We start from the raw sequence: 14,610 nt of genomic DNA, 5'->3' as shown, positions 1-14,610 counted from the left end.
TTTGATCTTTTGATGTTTTGCAAGAATCGTTCCGCTTTGGAAAATAACTTATTGTTGCACAAAGATTACTTGTACTTCAGGAAATACTGAGATATTTCCAGTATATAATATAAATATATATATTTATGTATATATAAAAAAATACTGGAACATTTGTAGTGGAATACCCATTTTATTATGTTTCCTAGTCAGTTGGGCATCAGTGATGCAGTCAGTGATTTGGTATTGTGTATATAAAATAAACAAGCTGGGTTTAATTGCAAGATCAAGTTCCTCTTTCTGTTTCTGAGTTTAAATTGCTGTGGTGACAGAGGGAAGAAAGGAACAGTATTTATAGTTTCTCTCTTCATAATTTATTTCTGTTTCAATGGAAATAACTTGTACATGTAGTTAGATGCATCTCCAGTCTCTTTTGTTCTAATTGGAGATACAAGAATGGTTCTATTTCCTTAGAAAATAGACAGCTTTTCTCATTAAATGCTTTGACTGACCTATTTTATTAGTGATAGAAACTTAATTGAAAGCTCTTATGCTCAATAATCTGTTGTATTTAATGATGACTTGCAACAGGCCTTTCCCATCTTAATACATGTGATTTATTAGTTATTGTAGACAAGCTAACACCTCAAAAATGAGTATTTTAAGTGACCTGTAAGAATTGAATGACGGTTTCAGGCTGAATTAATTCCTATTTAAGAAAACCCAAACTCTTTAATAACACAGAATATTTTAATTTCTTTAAAATTATTTGCTAGACCACTGAAGGCTACACACTCTGCCTGAAATATGACAACTTTCCTCTTTCCCCCTGTATTTTAACTGAAAAGGGAAGATCTTAAGTGCATCAATTATTATGGATGTTTACTCTCTGTTGCTGACAAACATTTGCAGGCTCTTGGGTTTGCCTTTATTTTTCCTTAGGTGCAGCAAACACACTCTAACCCCAAACCTCTTAAAAACCATCACCTTACTAAACAGATGAACAGAAATATATGGATAAAGGGGTGATGAAATTTGTTGTGAACTTCCATTCTTTCTGAGTCCTTGGCTGTGTGCAAATGGGTGCTAACCATGTAATTACTGTGATTTCAGAATGATTAGAATTGCTTGTAATTTGATTTCTTTGAATTTGAAGTGCAACCCGTGTCCTCTCTTTTATGCTGACAAGTTATTTAAGATGTGAAGACTTGATTCTGACTTTAGGATTTGACAATGGCAGGGGCAGTTTGTATGGTTGGGGGGGGGGTGTTTGTTCCCATAATGGAGCAAACACAGGATCTGAAACCTGGGAGATGCAGCTTTGGAAGTTGCAAGGCCACCTTTGGGTGCATTTGGAGTGATGGATTGAGAAAAGGAAAAGAACCTTTGTCTTGCTGCGGGTGATTTCCACGGTTTTATAACACAGGGAGAGAGCTCTCCTAAGCATATTTTCTTCTGTAATTCAAGTGTTCTACTCTCCTCACAGCTCAGGAAAAAGCCTTCCTTGCTTATGTTCCTCAGTTTTCAGGGTTTCATTGTAAAGTTCTTTTTTCACATTCCCTCTCATCCGACGGAGGAGCCAAACCAGCTGTTGTGTCCAGTGAAGCCATGGGTGACTCACAGCTCTCCTTGTCCTACGGCTGGCAAACACTCCAGTGCAGGGCTGCTGGATCTGAGCCTGTTCCAGCTCACCTGTGGCCCTGGCTGTGCCCTGAGCTCTCCCCCAGCGTGTTCCTCACCTTCAGCAGTGCTTTCCAGGAGGGTGCTGGGCAAGTGCCTTTCCCTGCATGCCCTGGTTGGCAGCAGTTCTTCCCTGCTGGAAGTGCCTGGAGTGTCAGTAGGTTTCTGAATCTTCCTCCCAGCACTTGGTAATGAAAACCACTTTCTTGACAGCCATTAAGCTGGGTGAGGAATACTCCAATTCTTCTGTTCAAGTAACCTTTCTGAGGAATGCACCTGACCTTTGTTCTTGCCCTGGGTTTTGCTGGAGGTACTTTGATGCCTTATCTTTACTTCCTTTCATGCTGCTTCTTTACTCCTGGTGTAACAAAGTGTCCTTGGCTATACTTGATTGGTGTTTTCACTTATTAAATGTGCTCCTGAATGTTTTTTTTCCCTCACAGCCCACTCTCAGGCAGAGGTTGTGTAGGGTGGTGTCTAATTCATAACAAAGAACTGGGAATTCTGAGTTAGCAAAGAAGCCCTGAAGGCTGGCTCAGTTACCTTTAGATTTACTGTGGTGCAGCTTAAGTTGCTCCCACTGCTATTTTGAAATAAAAATTCAGCATCCAGGATACATAACTTGGGTTTTAGGGTTTGATGTGTATGTTTTCTCCTAACTGTTCCCTAGAGTAACCTTTGGAAATAGGTGTTAAATTTGGTGACACTGTGTTGTGATCCTTGTTCAGCTGTGAGTTTTGAGTCCCATTTTAGCTGACTTACCAATCAGCAACAGTAACAAGTGTGGACATTTACTCCCCCAAAATAGCCATTTCCTCAACAGGAACTGTGCTTCTAAAAGATATGACAAATGAGTTGTGATGCACATTCTCACAGTTTACTTTTTTTTTGGTTGGTTGGTTGGTTTTTTATTTCTGTGGAGCAGGAGGAGAAAGGAAGTGATAAGGGAAGGAGAAGTGTCCTCTTTTGGTTCATGTTTTGTCGGCATGAATAGATTTTTCTCCACCTGCTACTGGGCAGATACATTTCTATATGAAGTAGGAACAATTTCTTTAATAACTGCAGATTAAAAATGTTATGTATCTAGAAATTATGCAGTAGGTGATGTTCAAGGCAACATCTTGATTACATTGTAGCTTTTTTTCTTCCAGTGAGAGCTTTTCACTTGGAGGATTGGGAGGTTTACTACCTGTGAAAATGACAGTAGAATAAGTTATTTATAGAATAAATTATTTTCTCTAACTGGAGCCCAAAATATGACAATATAAACACATAACAAAATGTGATAGGGCTGTTTTTTAAGAAGGAATGGTTGTTGCTTGCCATTGTTGCCTGGCTTCTGCTTCACTTCAGTGATGTGCAGTTGCTACTCTCGTGCTCTAGGCAGAGCCAGAGAGAATCCACATTTGTATGCAAAGTTCTCAGGGTTCCCAGCAGTGTCTGGTCAAAGCCTGATACTGTCACGTGGAGCTGGGTGGTATTTTCAGGATGGACCAACAGATTTCTTCTTAAAGTTGCAGTAGGAGAGCAGGTCACCCCTAAGAGCTCAGATCAAGCTTCAGGCTCTATTTTTAGAGGTGCATACCAGGGGAAAAGGAGAAAATCTCTCGGCTTTCAGGAAAAGGAGCAGTATCTGCATCTCTGAGGTACAGGAGTTTTGAAGTTCCTGAGGGAAGAGTAGCTGGTGAAGCAAAGCATAAAGGCCATGAATGAGTCTTTATTCAGGGAACTTCTCATGTAGCTTCATCCCCATGTTTTACCTCTTGAGAAGGGGTGAACTTGGTCACACAAGACCCCCAGGGAGTTTGAAATTAGATCAAATAGGGTTCAGACTAGAAAGGAACACAGAGCTCTCCTTCAGGGAGGTATATTATTTTTGATGAAGTTGTGATACATTAGAACTTAAAGGGTCAAAGAACAGCAAGTGGTCATTCAGAACCCATGTAACCCATGGTTAATGATTATAAAGCAGGAGTTAAACAAATCTGGCTTGTACAATAGGAGGTAAAGCATTTGTGGGTTACTTTAAATAACACTTCTTTTTTAAAGGAGCAGTTTGAAAACACTCTTTCATTCTGGAAAAGCCTTCCTGCATTTTAAGCTATGAACTGCCTTGCCCAAATTTACAGGTGACATCAAGAATCCTGTTGAAGAAACTGGAGTTCTAAATGCTGCCAGCATTAAAATTAATAACTCAAGTGTCTCTTTGGGAGCAGAGTGTTCTTTGGATGTATTAATTTTTAAAAATTTTCTCAGACATAGACTTAGAAAAACCCTGGACTCAACTAGTGATCAGTCTGTGTTCTTGTACGTGAGATATTTTCCAAACTCGGTGGATGTTTCTGGAATTATGATCCTTTATCTGTGTAAAATACCAGAAGGTGAGGGCAGGATCACCCAGTGTATAATTCAGTGCAGACATAAATCATCATAATTCTGAGATATGCTCATCAACCCTGCACCTCTGTAGTTCTTGAGATCTAAATCTTGAATTGCCTTGTCTGTTAAATGTGTTCATGTGTACTTTTCAAATAATAACCAGGTAACCTATAGCTGTGGTTTAAAAGATTAAAGGGCAATTAGTTACCTTTGTGACTCTCAACTATTGAAAAATAGGGAAAAAATCACTTTGTGTTCTTGATGCAGATTACTTAGGATTTATTTTTGTGATATGAATCTTTTCAGAGAAGATTTTTTTCTTAGCCTGAAATATATGTTTTCCTGGTAGAATGACAGCTTAAGACTAGAGAATTCCTCTGTGTCGTGTATCAGAATTTATTCCATTTTGTATTCCATTTTATTTGTATTCCATTTCAAAAGGGTTTACTATTTCCATTAGAGACTTAGTACAGAGGTGCCTCTATACTTTTTGCTGTCACTGTTTTACCAACTTATTCTTGTAAATATTACGTTGAAATATTATCTTGAAAATATTACGTTGTTCTCAAGATAGAGAAGATCTCTCAGAACTTAAATAAAAGCTAACTTGACTTTTCCCCCATTTTACTTCCAAATTTTATCTTCACAGCATATGGTTCTTCAGTAAACTGAATTTTTAGAAGTAGTTAATTACATTTGCTTAAAAAAGGCTGAAATCTTTTGAATATACAAGATGCCCTTCTGATTTTTTTTTATGAACAGCTCACACTTTCCATTTTGATTAGAATGGTTTAGAGGTTTGTGGTGACTGTGGAACCACCAGGCCACGTGCACATTTCCATACTGTCCATGCCATGTGTCCATGGGATGTTGTCCTGAAGGAGGCAGAGAACATGACCTCCTTTTCCAGCACTATGTTCTCCCTTCTGGAGTGATCAAAGAGGACTTACTGCCTTGTTCAGCTTGAAAGTTGATGCACTCAGATTAACTTTCAAAAGGGTTTGATATTCTGTAATTAAAGTGTGACTTTTCCATCTCTTGATTTATTTTAGGTTTTGAATTTTAAACCAGTGAACAAAAAGTGCAATCCTGGCTAATCAATTGTAAACCTTGAAAATACTTGTCACCTAGAAGTTAAATTACAGGTGATTTAATAGCAAAGCACTCAAGTGTCGTAGATGGAGTTTGAGACCTCCTGTGTAGAGCTCAGACCCTTCGGCTTCTCTCCAGGGAATAACAAGGGAAAAAGGGATCTATCCATTCAGCTAAAGTTGACTTGAGTTCACACAGTGCAAAGGTCAGAAGGGTTGTATTCCAGGAGCTGGTACTGGCCAAAAAAACCCTGTGTGGTGTGTGGTGAGGAATTCCCATTTTCACCATAGGATTCCCAGGAATTTTGTAGTCATTTCATCATAATGTTTCATTGATTTTGATTTATAGACTGTCATGATTTATAATGAGTTGGGTTTTTTTTCCTGAAATTTTCAACAGGAAAGAAAAAATATATCCAATTCCTTGATGTCTTTTATTTGAAGGAATGTCATAAGCTGTCAGGTTGGTTTGGCAAGCAGTTTGACCCTTCCTGGTAAACCAGTGTTGCTTCATTATTAAGTGCTCTCCTACATCCCACATTACATTCATGTAATGTAATCCATAATTTTTGATGCTGTAGATTTACTTGTCAGTAGTTGTGTTGTGCATTTGGCTCTGGGGAGCCTGTTCTCTGAGTGAATAGCACTGACAGACTGTGCCACTGGAGCAGTCCAGCCATCTGTCCTGGTTGCCATTAACACTGACGTGGGTTTTAAGGAGATGTCTTCAGAAAGGGGAAAGAGTGGCTTGTGACAGGAGCACTTAAAATGTGTTTGACAGGTGGAGCCCTTAGCTATGGCCTGAATTAGTAATGTTGTTTATTGTGACATGGTTATTGTAACTCTGGTACTCTGTTCACTTGTGTATCATGTTGTGGGGTTTTTTTAAGTCTTTGTCCTCCATTTTGCTGTCTCTGAAGACAAGATTGTTTTTTTCAATTGTATTTCCATTGAAGCATAGCAAAATTAAGCTTTGTGTGAATGTTTGCCTCTATATGGGTTTAGAAAATGCAGACTTCCACTAAAATTCTTACATCACCTTATGGAAGTTGCACAGACACGTGGGTAAAATGGGGAAACCTTGGTCATTCTTGGTGACTGATCTTTTGGTGCTTACTTTCTGCAGGGATTATTAGGATTTGTCCTGCTGTGAGCAGTAAGATCTGTAGATGATGTTGCCCACCTGTTGACAGTTGTTTCCATCCTCAGGACTAATGGCAAAGGAGTGACCCAGCATGGCAGCTATGGTCCCACCAGTGAAGCTGAAATGGCTTGAGCATCTCAACAGCTCTTGGATCACCGAAGACAGTGAATCTATTGCCACAAGGGAGGGAGTGTCTGTCTTGTACGCTAAGTTAGTGAGCAATAAAGAAGTAGTGCCATTGCCCCAGCAGGTTCTGTGCCTCAAAGGACCTCAGTTACCAGATTTTGAGCGGGAATCTCTCTCTAGTGATGAACAGGACCACTACCTGGATGCCCTTCTTAGCAGCCAGCTGGCTCTGGCAAAGATGGTGTGCTCAGACTCTCCGTTTGCCGGAGCGCTGCGGAAGCGTCTCCTGGTGCTGCAGCGCGTCTTCTATGCACTTTCTAACAAATACCACGACAAGGGGAAGGTGAAGCAGCAGCAGCACTCCCCAGAGAGCAGCTCTGGCTCCACAGACGTGCACTCGGTCAGCGAGCGGCCGCGGTCGAGCACGGACGCGCTCATCGAGATGGGGGTCCGGACTGGGCTCAGCCTGCTCTTCGCCCTGCTCAGGCAGAGCTGGATGATGCCGGCGGCGGGGCCCGGCCTCAGCCTCTGCAACGACGTCATCCACACTGCCATCGAGGTGGTCAGCTCCCTGCCACCCTTGTCTCTAGCCAATGAAAGCAAGATTCCACCCATGGGTTTGGACTGCTTGTCGCAAGTCACGACGTTTCTCAAAGGAGTCACAATCCCGAACTCTGGGGCGGATACGTTAGGTCGTAGATTAGCTTCGGAGCTGCTGCTTGGTCTGGCTGCCCAGCGAGGTGCCTTGAGATACCTTCTGGAGTGGATAGAGATGGCTTTGGGTGCCTCAGCTGTGGTGAACACCATGGAGAAAAGCAAGCTGCTGCAAAGTCCAGAGGGGATGATCAGCTTTGATTGCTTCATGAGCATATTGACACAGATGCGACGGTCTCTGGTAGGCACAGACCAGCTTTGGCTTGTCTGCATTGCAGTGTGCTTGCATTCTTAACTAAATAGTTCCTCAAGGCTGAAAACCAGTTTGCTCAATGTGTTTAAAAAAAGGTTTTTTTTGTGAATTTTTCCCCTCAGTATTTCCTTTGTTGCCCATCAGCTCTTTTCCCCCCTTCCTGCTGACCCATTTCCTCATAGGTACAGATGGAACAGCAAAGCAACCCCTGTGTTGTCACTTTAGTCACTGTATTTTAACTTCAGGGAAAGAATCAAGGACATACTTGATCCACTTGCACTTGTACATTGAAATGCATAGCAAAAAAGTTACAAAGCATGGAACTGTTTTTCTGGCTCGAAATTCACAGTTTTGCCGTACACCTCGTTTCCTGTTCAGTTCTTTTTATTGGACATTCCTGCTCCCCTCATCACTTGGACCTCTGCTTATACATCTTGGGGATGTTCAGCATTTTTGCTGCTGCTCAGAAATTAATTTGATAAGAAAATGAGCTGAATTGGAAGTGTGGCACACTGTTGTATGTGTTGAGTACTTCTGGTCCTAGATGAATGTTCATTCCAAAGCTATGAAATTGTGGCACAGTGTGCAATCAGAAGCTGTGGCAAACTTCTGCCTCATATGCTCAGACTGAAACAGAGAATGACTTTCCCTCAAGTTGGTCATTCTTTTCTCCTCAGGCTTGTATTGCTCGTTAATAAACATGATTTTTAAAATCTAAAAAATGTTAAAGAATGGGGACCATGAGAAGAGCATGACAGTGGCAGTATCTGAATTGGATTGTATGTCCTGATGAGCAGCTTTGTTTGTGGTTGGTTTTAGGCTAGATATGAAATTAGAGTCCAAAAGATACATAAAGATAAAATTAATTATGATTAGTCATTTTTAAATAATTATCACTTTGAACACAAATAACATGCATTTCAGAACAAAACAGTATTAGGAGAAATTAACTCTGAACACAGATATTTTCACAAAACAAATCAGTAAGAATGTTTAAGTAGCACTTCTGACATCTTTGTTTTCCTGAAGTGTGTGCAGATGTCACAGCTCAGGAAAAGGGGGTGTACTTATGCTTATAACAAAGAGCCCAAATCCCTGATGTGTTTTGCACAGGTGCCCTGTTGCTGTCTGGGAGTATGTTTGTCACAATAACAGCATTTGAATGTTGTAGGGCTCGTCTGCTGACCGGAGTCAATGGAGGGAGCCAACCAGGACATCCGATGGCTTGTGCTCCCTGTATGAGGCAGCTCTGTGTTTATTTGAAGAGGTATGTCTTGGAAAAAAGCATGTAAGGTGATGGTATTTTCCTTCCCCCTCACTCGTGGGGTCGGTGTGAACGTGGGGTGCAGCCCACTCTTGGCTGAGTTACTCTGGAGTAGAAGAGGGGACAAAAACCTGTGAAAAACTAAGATGTAACGAAACAAAGTCACTTGGGCAAGCTCATGATGTGGTGATGGGGATTTGTATTGAGGGGGGGCAGTTAAATGTGCATTAAACATTGTGACTGTGGGGCAAGAAACATCAAGTGCTGCTTGTTTTCACAGGTGTGTCGAATGGCTTCAGACTATTCCAGGACATGTGCCAGCCCTGACAGCATCCAAACTGGGGATGCTCCCATTGTGTCTGAGACCTGTGAGGTGTATGTTTGGGGCAGTAACAGCAGTCATCAGCTGGTGGAAGGCACTCAGGAGAAAATACTTCAACCCAAGCTCGCTCCAAGTTTTTCTGATGCACAGACAGTAAGTGACATTTCTGGTGGTATTTATGGACATTTATGTGACATTCAGCAGCTTCACAGCTACAGTGTGAAACTGAGAAATGGGCTTTATTTCTGAGTGTCAGCTTGTAGTGAAGGTCTCATGCTCAGAACTGATCACACAAGTTATTGGACTGAAAGTATCTCATTGCTTTTATTGATACCTGGAAGAAACGTTTTGTTTTTACTGACACACACAGATAAATATCCATGTAACAAGAACGACTGCATTACCTAACTTGGTCGACAGAGACAAGTTTGTTTGCCTGGAGTGTTTTTTTTTGGTGGTGTTTCTTTGGTTTTGGTTTGGATTTTTTTACTGTTGCTTAAAAGGTGTCTTAACTATTCAATCTTCTTTTCTTTTGGTGGTTTTCACACCAAGGTTGCCCAGTTTAAAAGTCCACACTGGGCTAACTGCTGACACAGCAACCTTAATTAGCTCTCTGAAAATGAGTGTACATGGTCTTCTGCTCCCAGTCACAGATTCTGCCATTGCAACTGAGCACTTTTGTTGATGCATGGCACAGGATATAATAGTTTGCTTTTCTGTTACTACACTGGCTTTGCAGTGTTGACTCAAGTAAAAGCACTTTTTGGTCACTAGACAATTCAGGTGCCTTTTCTGCAGTTGTTTCTATTGACGTCACTGATATATTTGATGTGCCAGTGGACTGCAGGGCTGGGCATCATAAAGAAGTTTATGCATTCAGAAAACTTCTAAAACACTCATACACGAGAGTGGAATGTGAATGAGTGGGTTACTCTTTTATTAATACAGTATGCACCTCTCTAACATATTTATGTGATTTTTTTTTTTCCACTGAGATAAAGATTTTTTTCTTTAGCTTTCTAGCTAAAACAACTGATAATTGTTAATTAATCAAACAATTGATAATTGTTTTAGGGTTGTCTGGATGTTAATTCCCAGTAAATAGGGCTGTGGCTGTTTTATATGTGCCTTCATGCTTCAGATTTGAACCTGCTTGGCACTTAAAGATTCTTGTAGCAAATTATTGCTGGGTTAGTTGATTTGCTGTTGGGTCATTCGTCAGCTGAGCTCTGACTTTCCAACAGAGGCAAGTTCTTATTCTCTTAAAAACTTTTAGTCTTATTTCTTTGATGTTTATGTCGTTAAAATGTATAGTGTCAAATGAGAATGGAGTTTTAGCATTTGGCTTATTTCTGTAATGTTATCACTTGGTACTGGTTAAAATTAAGCCAGACCTACAGTGCTGTATCAAGCTGTTACTTTTTGGTTTTGCTCTTGACAAATTCAAATTTCCCTCTGTGACTTTTGGAAATCTGAATGCAGCCCGATGTTTTTACATTATATTGTTTGGAAAGGTCATATAAAGAAACCTGACATACTGTTAAAAAAATACAGGCTTCTAGACCTGTATGTGAATTTTGCATTTATCTGATCTCTGTGTTTCACTATTTTAACCTTTTCTTTGTAGATTGAAGCTGGACAATATTGTACCTTTGTCATTTCTACGGATGGTTCTGTCAGAGCCTGTGGGAAAGGCAGTTATGGGAGGCTTGGACTGGGTGACTCCAATAATCAGTCCACACTGAAAAAACTGACTTTTGAGCCTCATAGGTCTATTAAAAAGGTGTCATCTTCAAAAGGATCCGATGGCCACACTTTAGCATTTACAACAGAAGGGGAAGTCTTCAGCTGGGGTGATGGTGACTATGGAAAACTGGGACATGGAAATAGTTCAACTCAGAAATATCCCAAACTTATTCAGGGTCCCCTGCAAGGAAAGGTATGTTTGGTACAGTAGAACACCTATTTTTGTTCTGTTCAGTTGTGATGTTGTGTAAAATATGAAATATATAAAATCTTAAGAAGAAGTTGTGTGTTTTTCTAGACCTCTCTTTGTAAGCTGGGTCTGCTTTCAGCAAAACACTAGAACTTGTGGTTGCCTCCAGCTTGTGATGTGGACAATGGCATTGTCAGGAAACCTTCTCATAGTCTTAGGAGTAAAACATTCCAGGAAGGAGAGAGTTGCTTTTGGTACTGCAACATCAGGACTTTGACTTACAACTCCTTAGTGGCTTCATTTGGAAAGTGGTTCTGTGTTGTCTTACAGGGCCTTCTTCTCCCTGTCTGTCTGTGTTTTGACCAGTGTTCTAAACATCCACTGATGCTTCTTTTTTCTCCTCTAAGACCAGGATATCATCATGTTAAAGCTGCCTGATAAATAAATCATTAGCAGTTTTATATAGAAACTTGCCTTTTTATGTATTTGTTTCTACTAACCAAATAAGGAATAGGAAAGATTGCAGAGGTTCACTTGTGTATGGATTTGATCCACATGAATGAACAAGTTAATTTGCATAGACTGCTTCTGAAGCTTGACTCTCAGAAGCTTTCAGACTTCCTGTTTGCTTTGTGTAAAAACTGAATCTTTCTTTTTGCCTGTGCTGCAGGTGGTTGTCTGTGTGTCAGCAGGATACAGGCACAGTGCTGCTGTCACAGAGGATGGAGAGCTCTATACCTGGGGAGAGGGAGACTTTGGGAGACTGGGTAAGTTTAACACTTCAGGGGATGCTTTTGGAAGAATGTCTGTGTCTGGTAATGATTGTGTACATTTATTTGCCTCGTTCTCTAACTGTCCACTCTAAATGCACATCCACACATAATGCAGGTGTGTGCATATAGGTGACTAGTGCAGAGACTCTTAAAAGCTTTTAATGCAGTTAATTTTACAAAGAATTTGTTAAAAATATTTTTAATTTCAGGAGAGGTTGCTTTTATTCATAAGTCTACATATGATTGCTAATGCTACTGAAATGTAAACAGTAGACATTTTAAACAAACTGGAATTCTAGTGTGGTGGGAGGATAGTTCTTTGAACAGTCAGGAATACCTGACTAATAGTATCAAGGGTCTCATTTTAATAATCAGCACACTTTACACTGTTTGCCAGATTGGCTTAATGTCCTTTTACCTTAATGCATCTTAAAAATGCAATTTAACTGAAACAAAAAGCCAGTGTTACTGTTTGCTGCAAGTTGCTGTGTCTGTCTGGTCACCTTTGCTGTACAGCTGCTGTGCCTGGTGGGAAACACCTTCTCCAGCAGGTTCAGTTGAACCAGCAGGTTTTGCATAGAGAAATTGCTTCAAGTTGGGCAAGTTGCTTCAAGTTTAGTTCCTTTCTGTTATCTTTGCTCTGAATGTGACCATCACCAAGTATAGAGGGGTGAGAGCAAGTAAATGATGGGGAGAAGACGAGGACAGTGTTTTACAGCTTAAATTGTCACAGTTTTCCAGGGTAATCACGGGAGGTCCTAAGCCTCTCCTTGCTGGGAGAAAAGAACACTGGCTTAGAGGTTTAGCTTACAACTTTGGTGGGAAATGTGGAAATATTCTCCTTGAGAATATTTCTCCTTGACGTGGAGTTTGGATGTGGTTTGGGGGTCTTGGAGTGTGCAATGGTGAGTTCCAGTGCGCAGCTCAAAGGTGACATTTAGTGCGTTGTTCATATTTAATCAGTTTTGGATGGACTGTTCTTTTCCCCCTCTTCTCCATTTTTCTTCCATATCTACAGAATTTCTGCAGTTTCTTAGAGATGAAACATTTTCTGGAACAGGAGATACTGTAATGTCTGGTTTCTGCAGAAAGGCCCAGCTGGGGCTGTGACTGTCCCCAGCCAGCTGTGCTGCTGCTGTGATTTGGCTGTGCAGTAGTGACAGTAGTGACAGTGTGCCCTTATTGCAGCTTCCCCTTGCTGCTCAGGAGACCTGCTGCCCACTGTTAGGATGTATAGCTGCCTAATCAACTGCTATTAAAGGCACTTGTACTAGTAATTCCTTATTTCTTTTTTTTCAGCGAGCTAGAAAATAGCCCTAGGATTCAGTGGCACCTTTACCACAGGTGGCTTCCAAATCTGTCTATGAATCTTTCCACAAAGTGGGCAGAAATTGTCGTTTGTGATGAGCACAGAACACATGGGATTTGCAGAATCTTTATGATTGCAAAAGATAAATAGAACTTAAAGGTTCACAAAAGGCAAACACGTGTTGCTTTTCTTCCATAGGTCACGGTGACAGCAACAGCCGCAACATTCCAACTCTGGTAAAAGATATCAGCAATGTGGGAGAGGTCTCCTGTGGCAGTTCACACACCATAGCTCTGTCCAAAGATGGGAGAACAGTGTGGTCGTTTGGAGGAGGAGACAATGGTAGGTAAAAGTACCATTTTGGTGGGAATTTTGTGTTATTCCGTCTGCCTCAGAGTTTCAGTGCTCCTTGCACTTTGGTTCTGGTTTTTGTTTGGTAGCTGTACAAGAAAAGGGTTCTTATAACATCTGAATACAATATTTGAAGTTTGTCTGCAAGATTATGGAGTTTAAAAAGGATTATGGGAGGGGAGGGGAGGGGAGGAGTTTCACAGAGCAGAAAGCTCAGTGAATGCATGAACAATTCAAATGAAAACGCTGTGCTGATAACTTTGAAATAAATTCCCTGGTGATATGACAGTAGCTATTCACATCCTAGAAACTGTTGCATTTTAACTGCCTGGGATTAATATTTCAATTTTAAAATAAACTGTCACGAATATATATTTCCTTGAGACTGTAATTGAAAGAGAATAGGTTTTGTAAAAATTGTAACAGGTTTTAATTTTAAAAATCCACTCTGACGTTTTTGGTTATCCAAAAAGAATTCTTTGTGGGGTACTTCTAATTGTTATTTATCCATGGAAAATACCTTGCAGTTGTGTTTCCTCCTTTTGTAGGCAAACTTGGTCATGGTGATACAAACAGGGTATATAAACCTAAAGTTATAGAAGCCTTGCAAGGAATGTTTATTCGAAAAGTTTGTGCTGGGAGCCAGTCTTCACTTGCCTTGACATCAACGGGGCAGGTAGGCAAAAACCAGTTTTCACTCCAAATATGAGAGTTGGTGGAGATGCTGTGGGTTCACATTACTTCAGCTTTTATTGCTTTGACTGTTGAGAAAATGTTCAACTAGTACTTAAATAACAGTGAAGTTCTTGGTTAGAGGCTGAGGTTTCTACTGTGCTGGAGTAATTCAAAATGTGCTGAAGAGTCATGTGAAAATACACTTTTTCAAGATCCTTGCTTAGCCAGAGAAAATGTGTTATTTTTAGGTTAATAAAAATAACCAGTGTAAAAATCAAATTGGATCCAGGACACAAAAAGCAGCGAAATCCTTGTAATTCTTAATGCATGAACCAACTCAGGGTATTAGGTGATTGAATAGGGTTTTTTTTTAAAATGTATGTGTATTTTAGAACATAGGCGTTACCCAAAGTTTTATTTCTGATCTGAAAAGCTCAGATGTCGTCAGAGGTGAACGTTGGGGTGGTTGTGTTGCTTTGCTCCAGGTGTACGCGTGGGGCTGCGGGGCCTGCCTGGGCTGCGGCTCCTCCGAGGCCACTGCTCTCAGACCCAAACTCATCGAGGAGCTGGCTGCCACAAGGATAGTGGACATTTCCATTGGGGACAGTCACTGCTTGGCACTTTCTCATGGTAAGAACAACAAGGTGTAAAAACACATCGTCCTCCTCTCGATC

The 14,610-nt window shown here is 40.7% G+C and overlaps 1 protein-coding gene across 8 annotated transcripts in view; it reads left to right on the top strand.

The window, feature by feature from the left end:
• HERC1 (HECT and RLD domain containing E3 ubiquitin protein ligase family member 1) overlaps window positions 1-14,610 on the top strand; it is a 104,348-nt gene that overhangs the window by 19,529 nt on the left and 70,209 nt on the right. For all 8 annotated transcript variants that reach the window (XR_007900290.1, XM_051770446.1, XM_051770443.1 and 5 more), the window contains exons 2-9: window positions 6,339-7,294; window positions 8,478-8,573; window positions 8,851-9,045; window positions 10,520-10,831; window positions 11,499-11,595; window positions 13,109-13,252; window positions 13,810-13,937; window positions 14,422-14,566. Coding sequence is in view for 7 of the 8 variants with exons in the window: in XM_051770446.1 (XP_051626406.1) it covers window positions 6,365-7,294; window positions 8,478-8,573; window positions 8,851-9,045; window positions 10,520-10,831; window positions 11,499-11,595; window positions 13,109-13,252; window positions 13,810-13,937; window positions 14,422-14,566 (2,047 nt within the window). In the remaining variant the exon portion in view is untranslated. The remainder of the gene's footprint in view (window positions 1-6,338; window positions 7,295-8,477; window positions 8,574-8,850; window positions 9,046-10,519; window positions 10,832-11,498; window positions 11,596-13,108; window positions 13,253-13,809; window positions 13,938-14,421; window positions 14,567-14,610) is intronic.

The sequence above is a fragment of the Manacus candei genome, unplaced genomic scaffold (genome assembly GCF_025592945.1).
Source record: "Manacus candei isolate 608988 ecotype Guabito, Panama unplaced genomic scaffold, ASM2559294v1 h1tg000119l, whole genome shotgun sequence".
Classification (NCBI taxonomy): domain Eukaryota; kingdom Metazoa; phylum Chordata; class Aves; order Passeriformes; family Pipridae; genus Manacus; species Manacus candei.
Note: the sequence above shows the minus strand (reverse complement) of the source record. Positions and strands in the feature narration are given on the sequence as shown.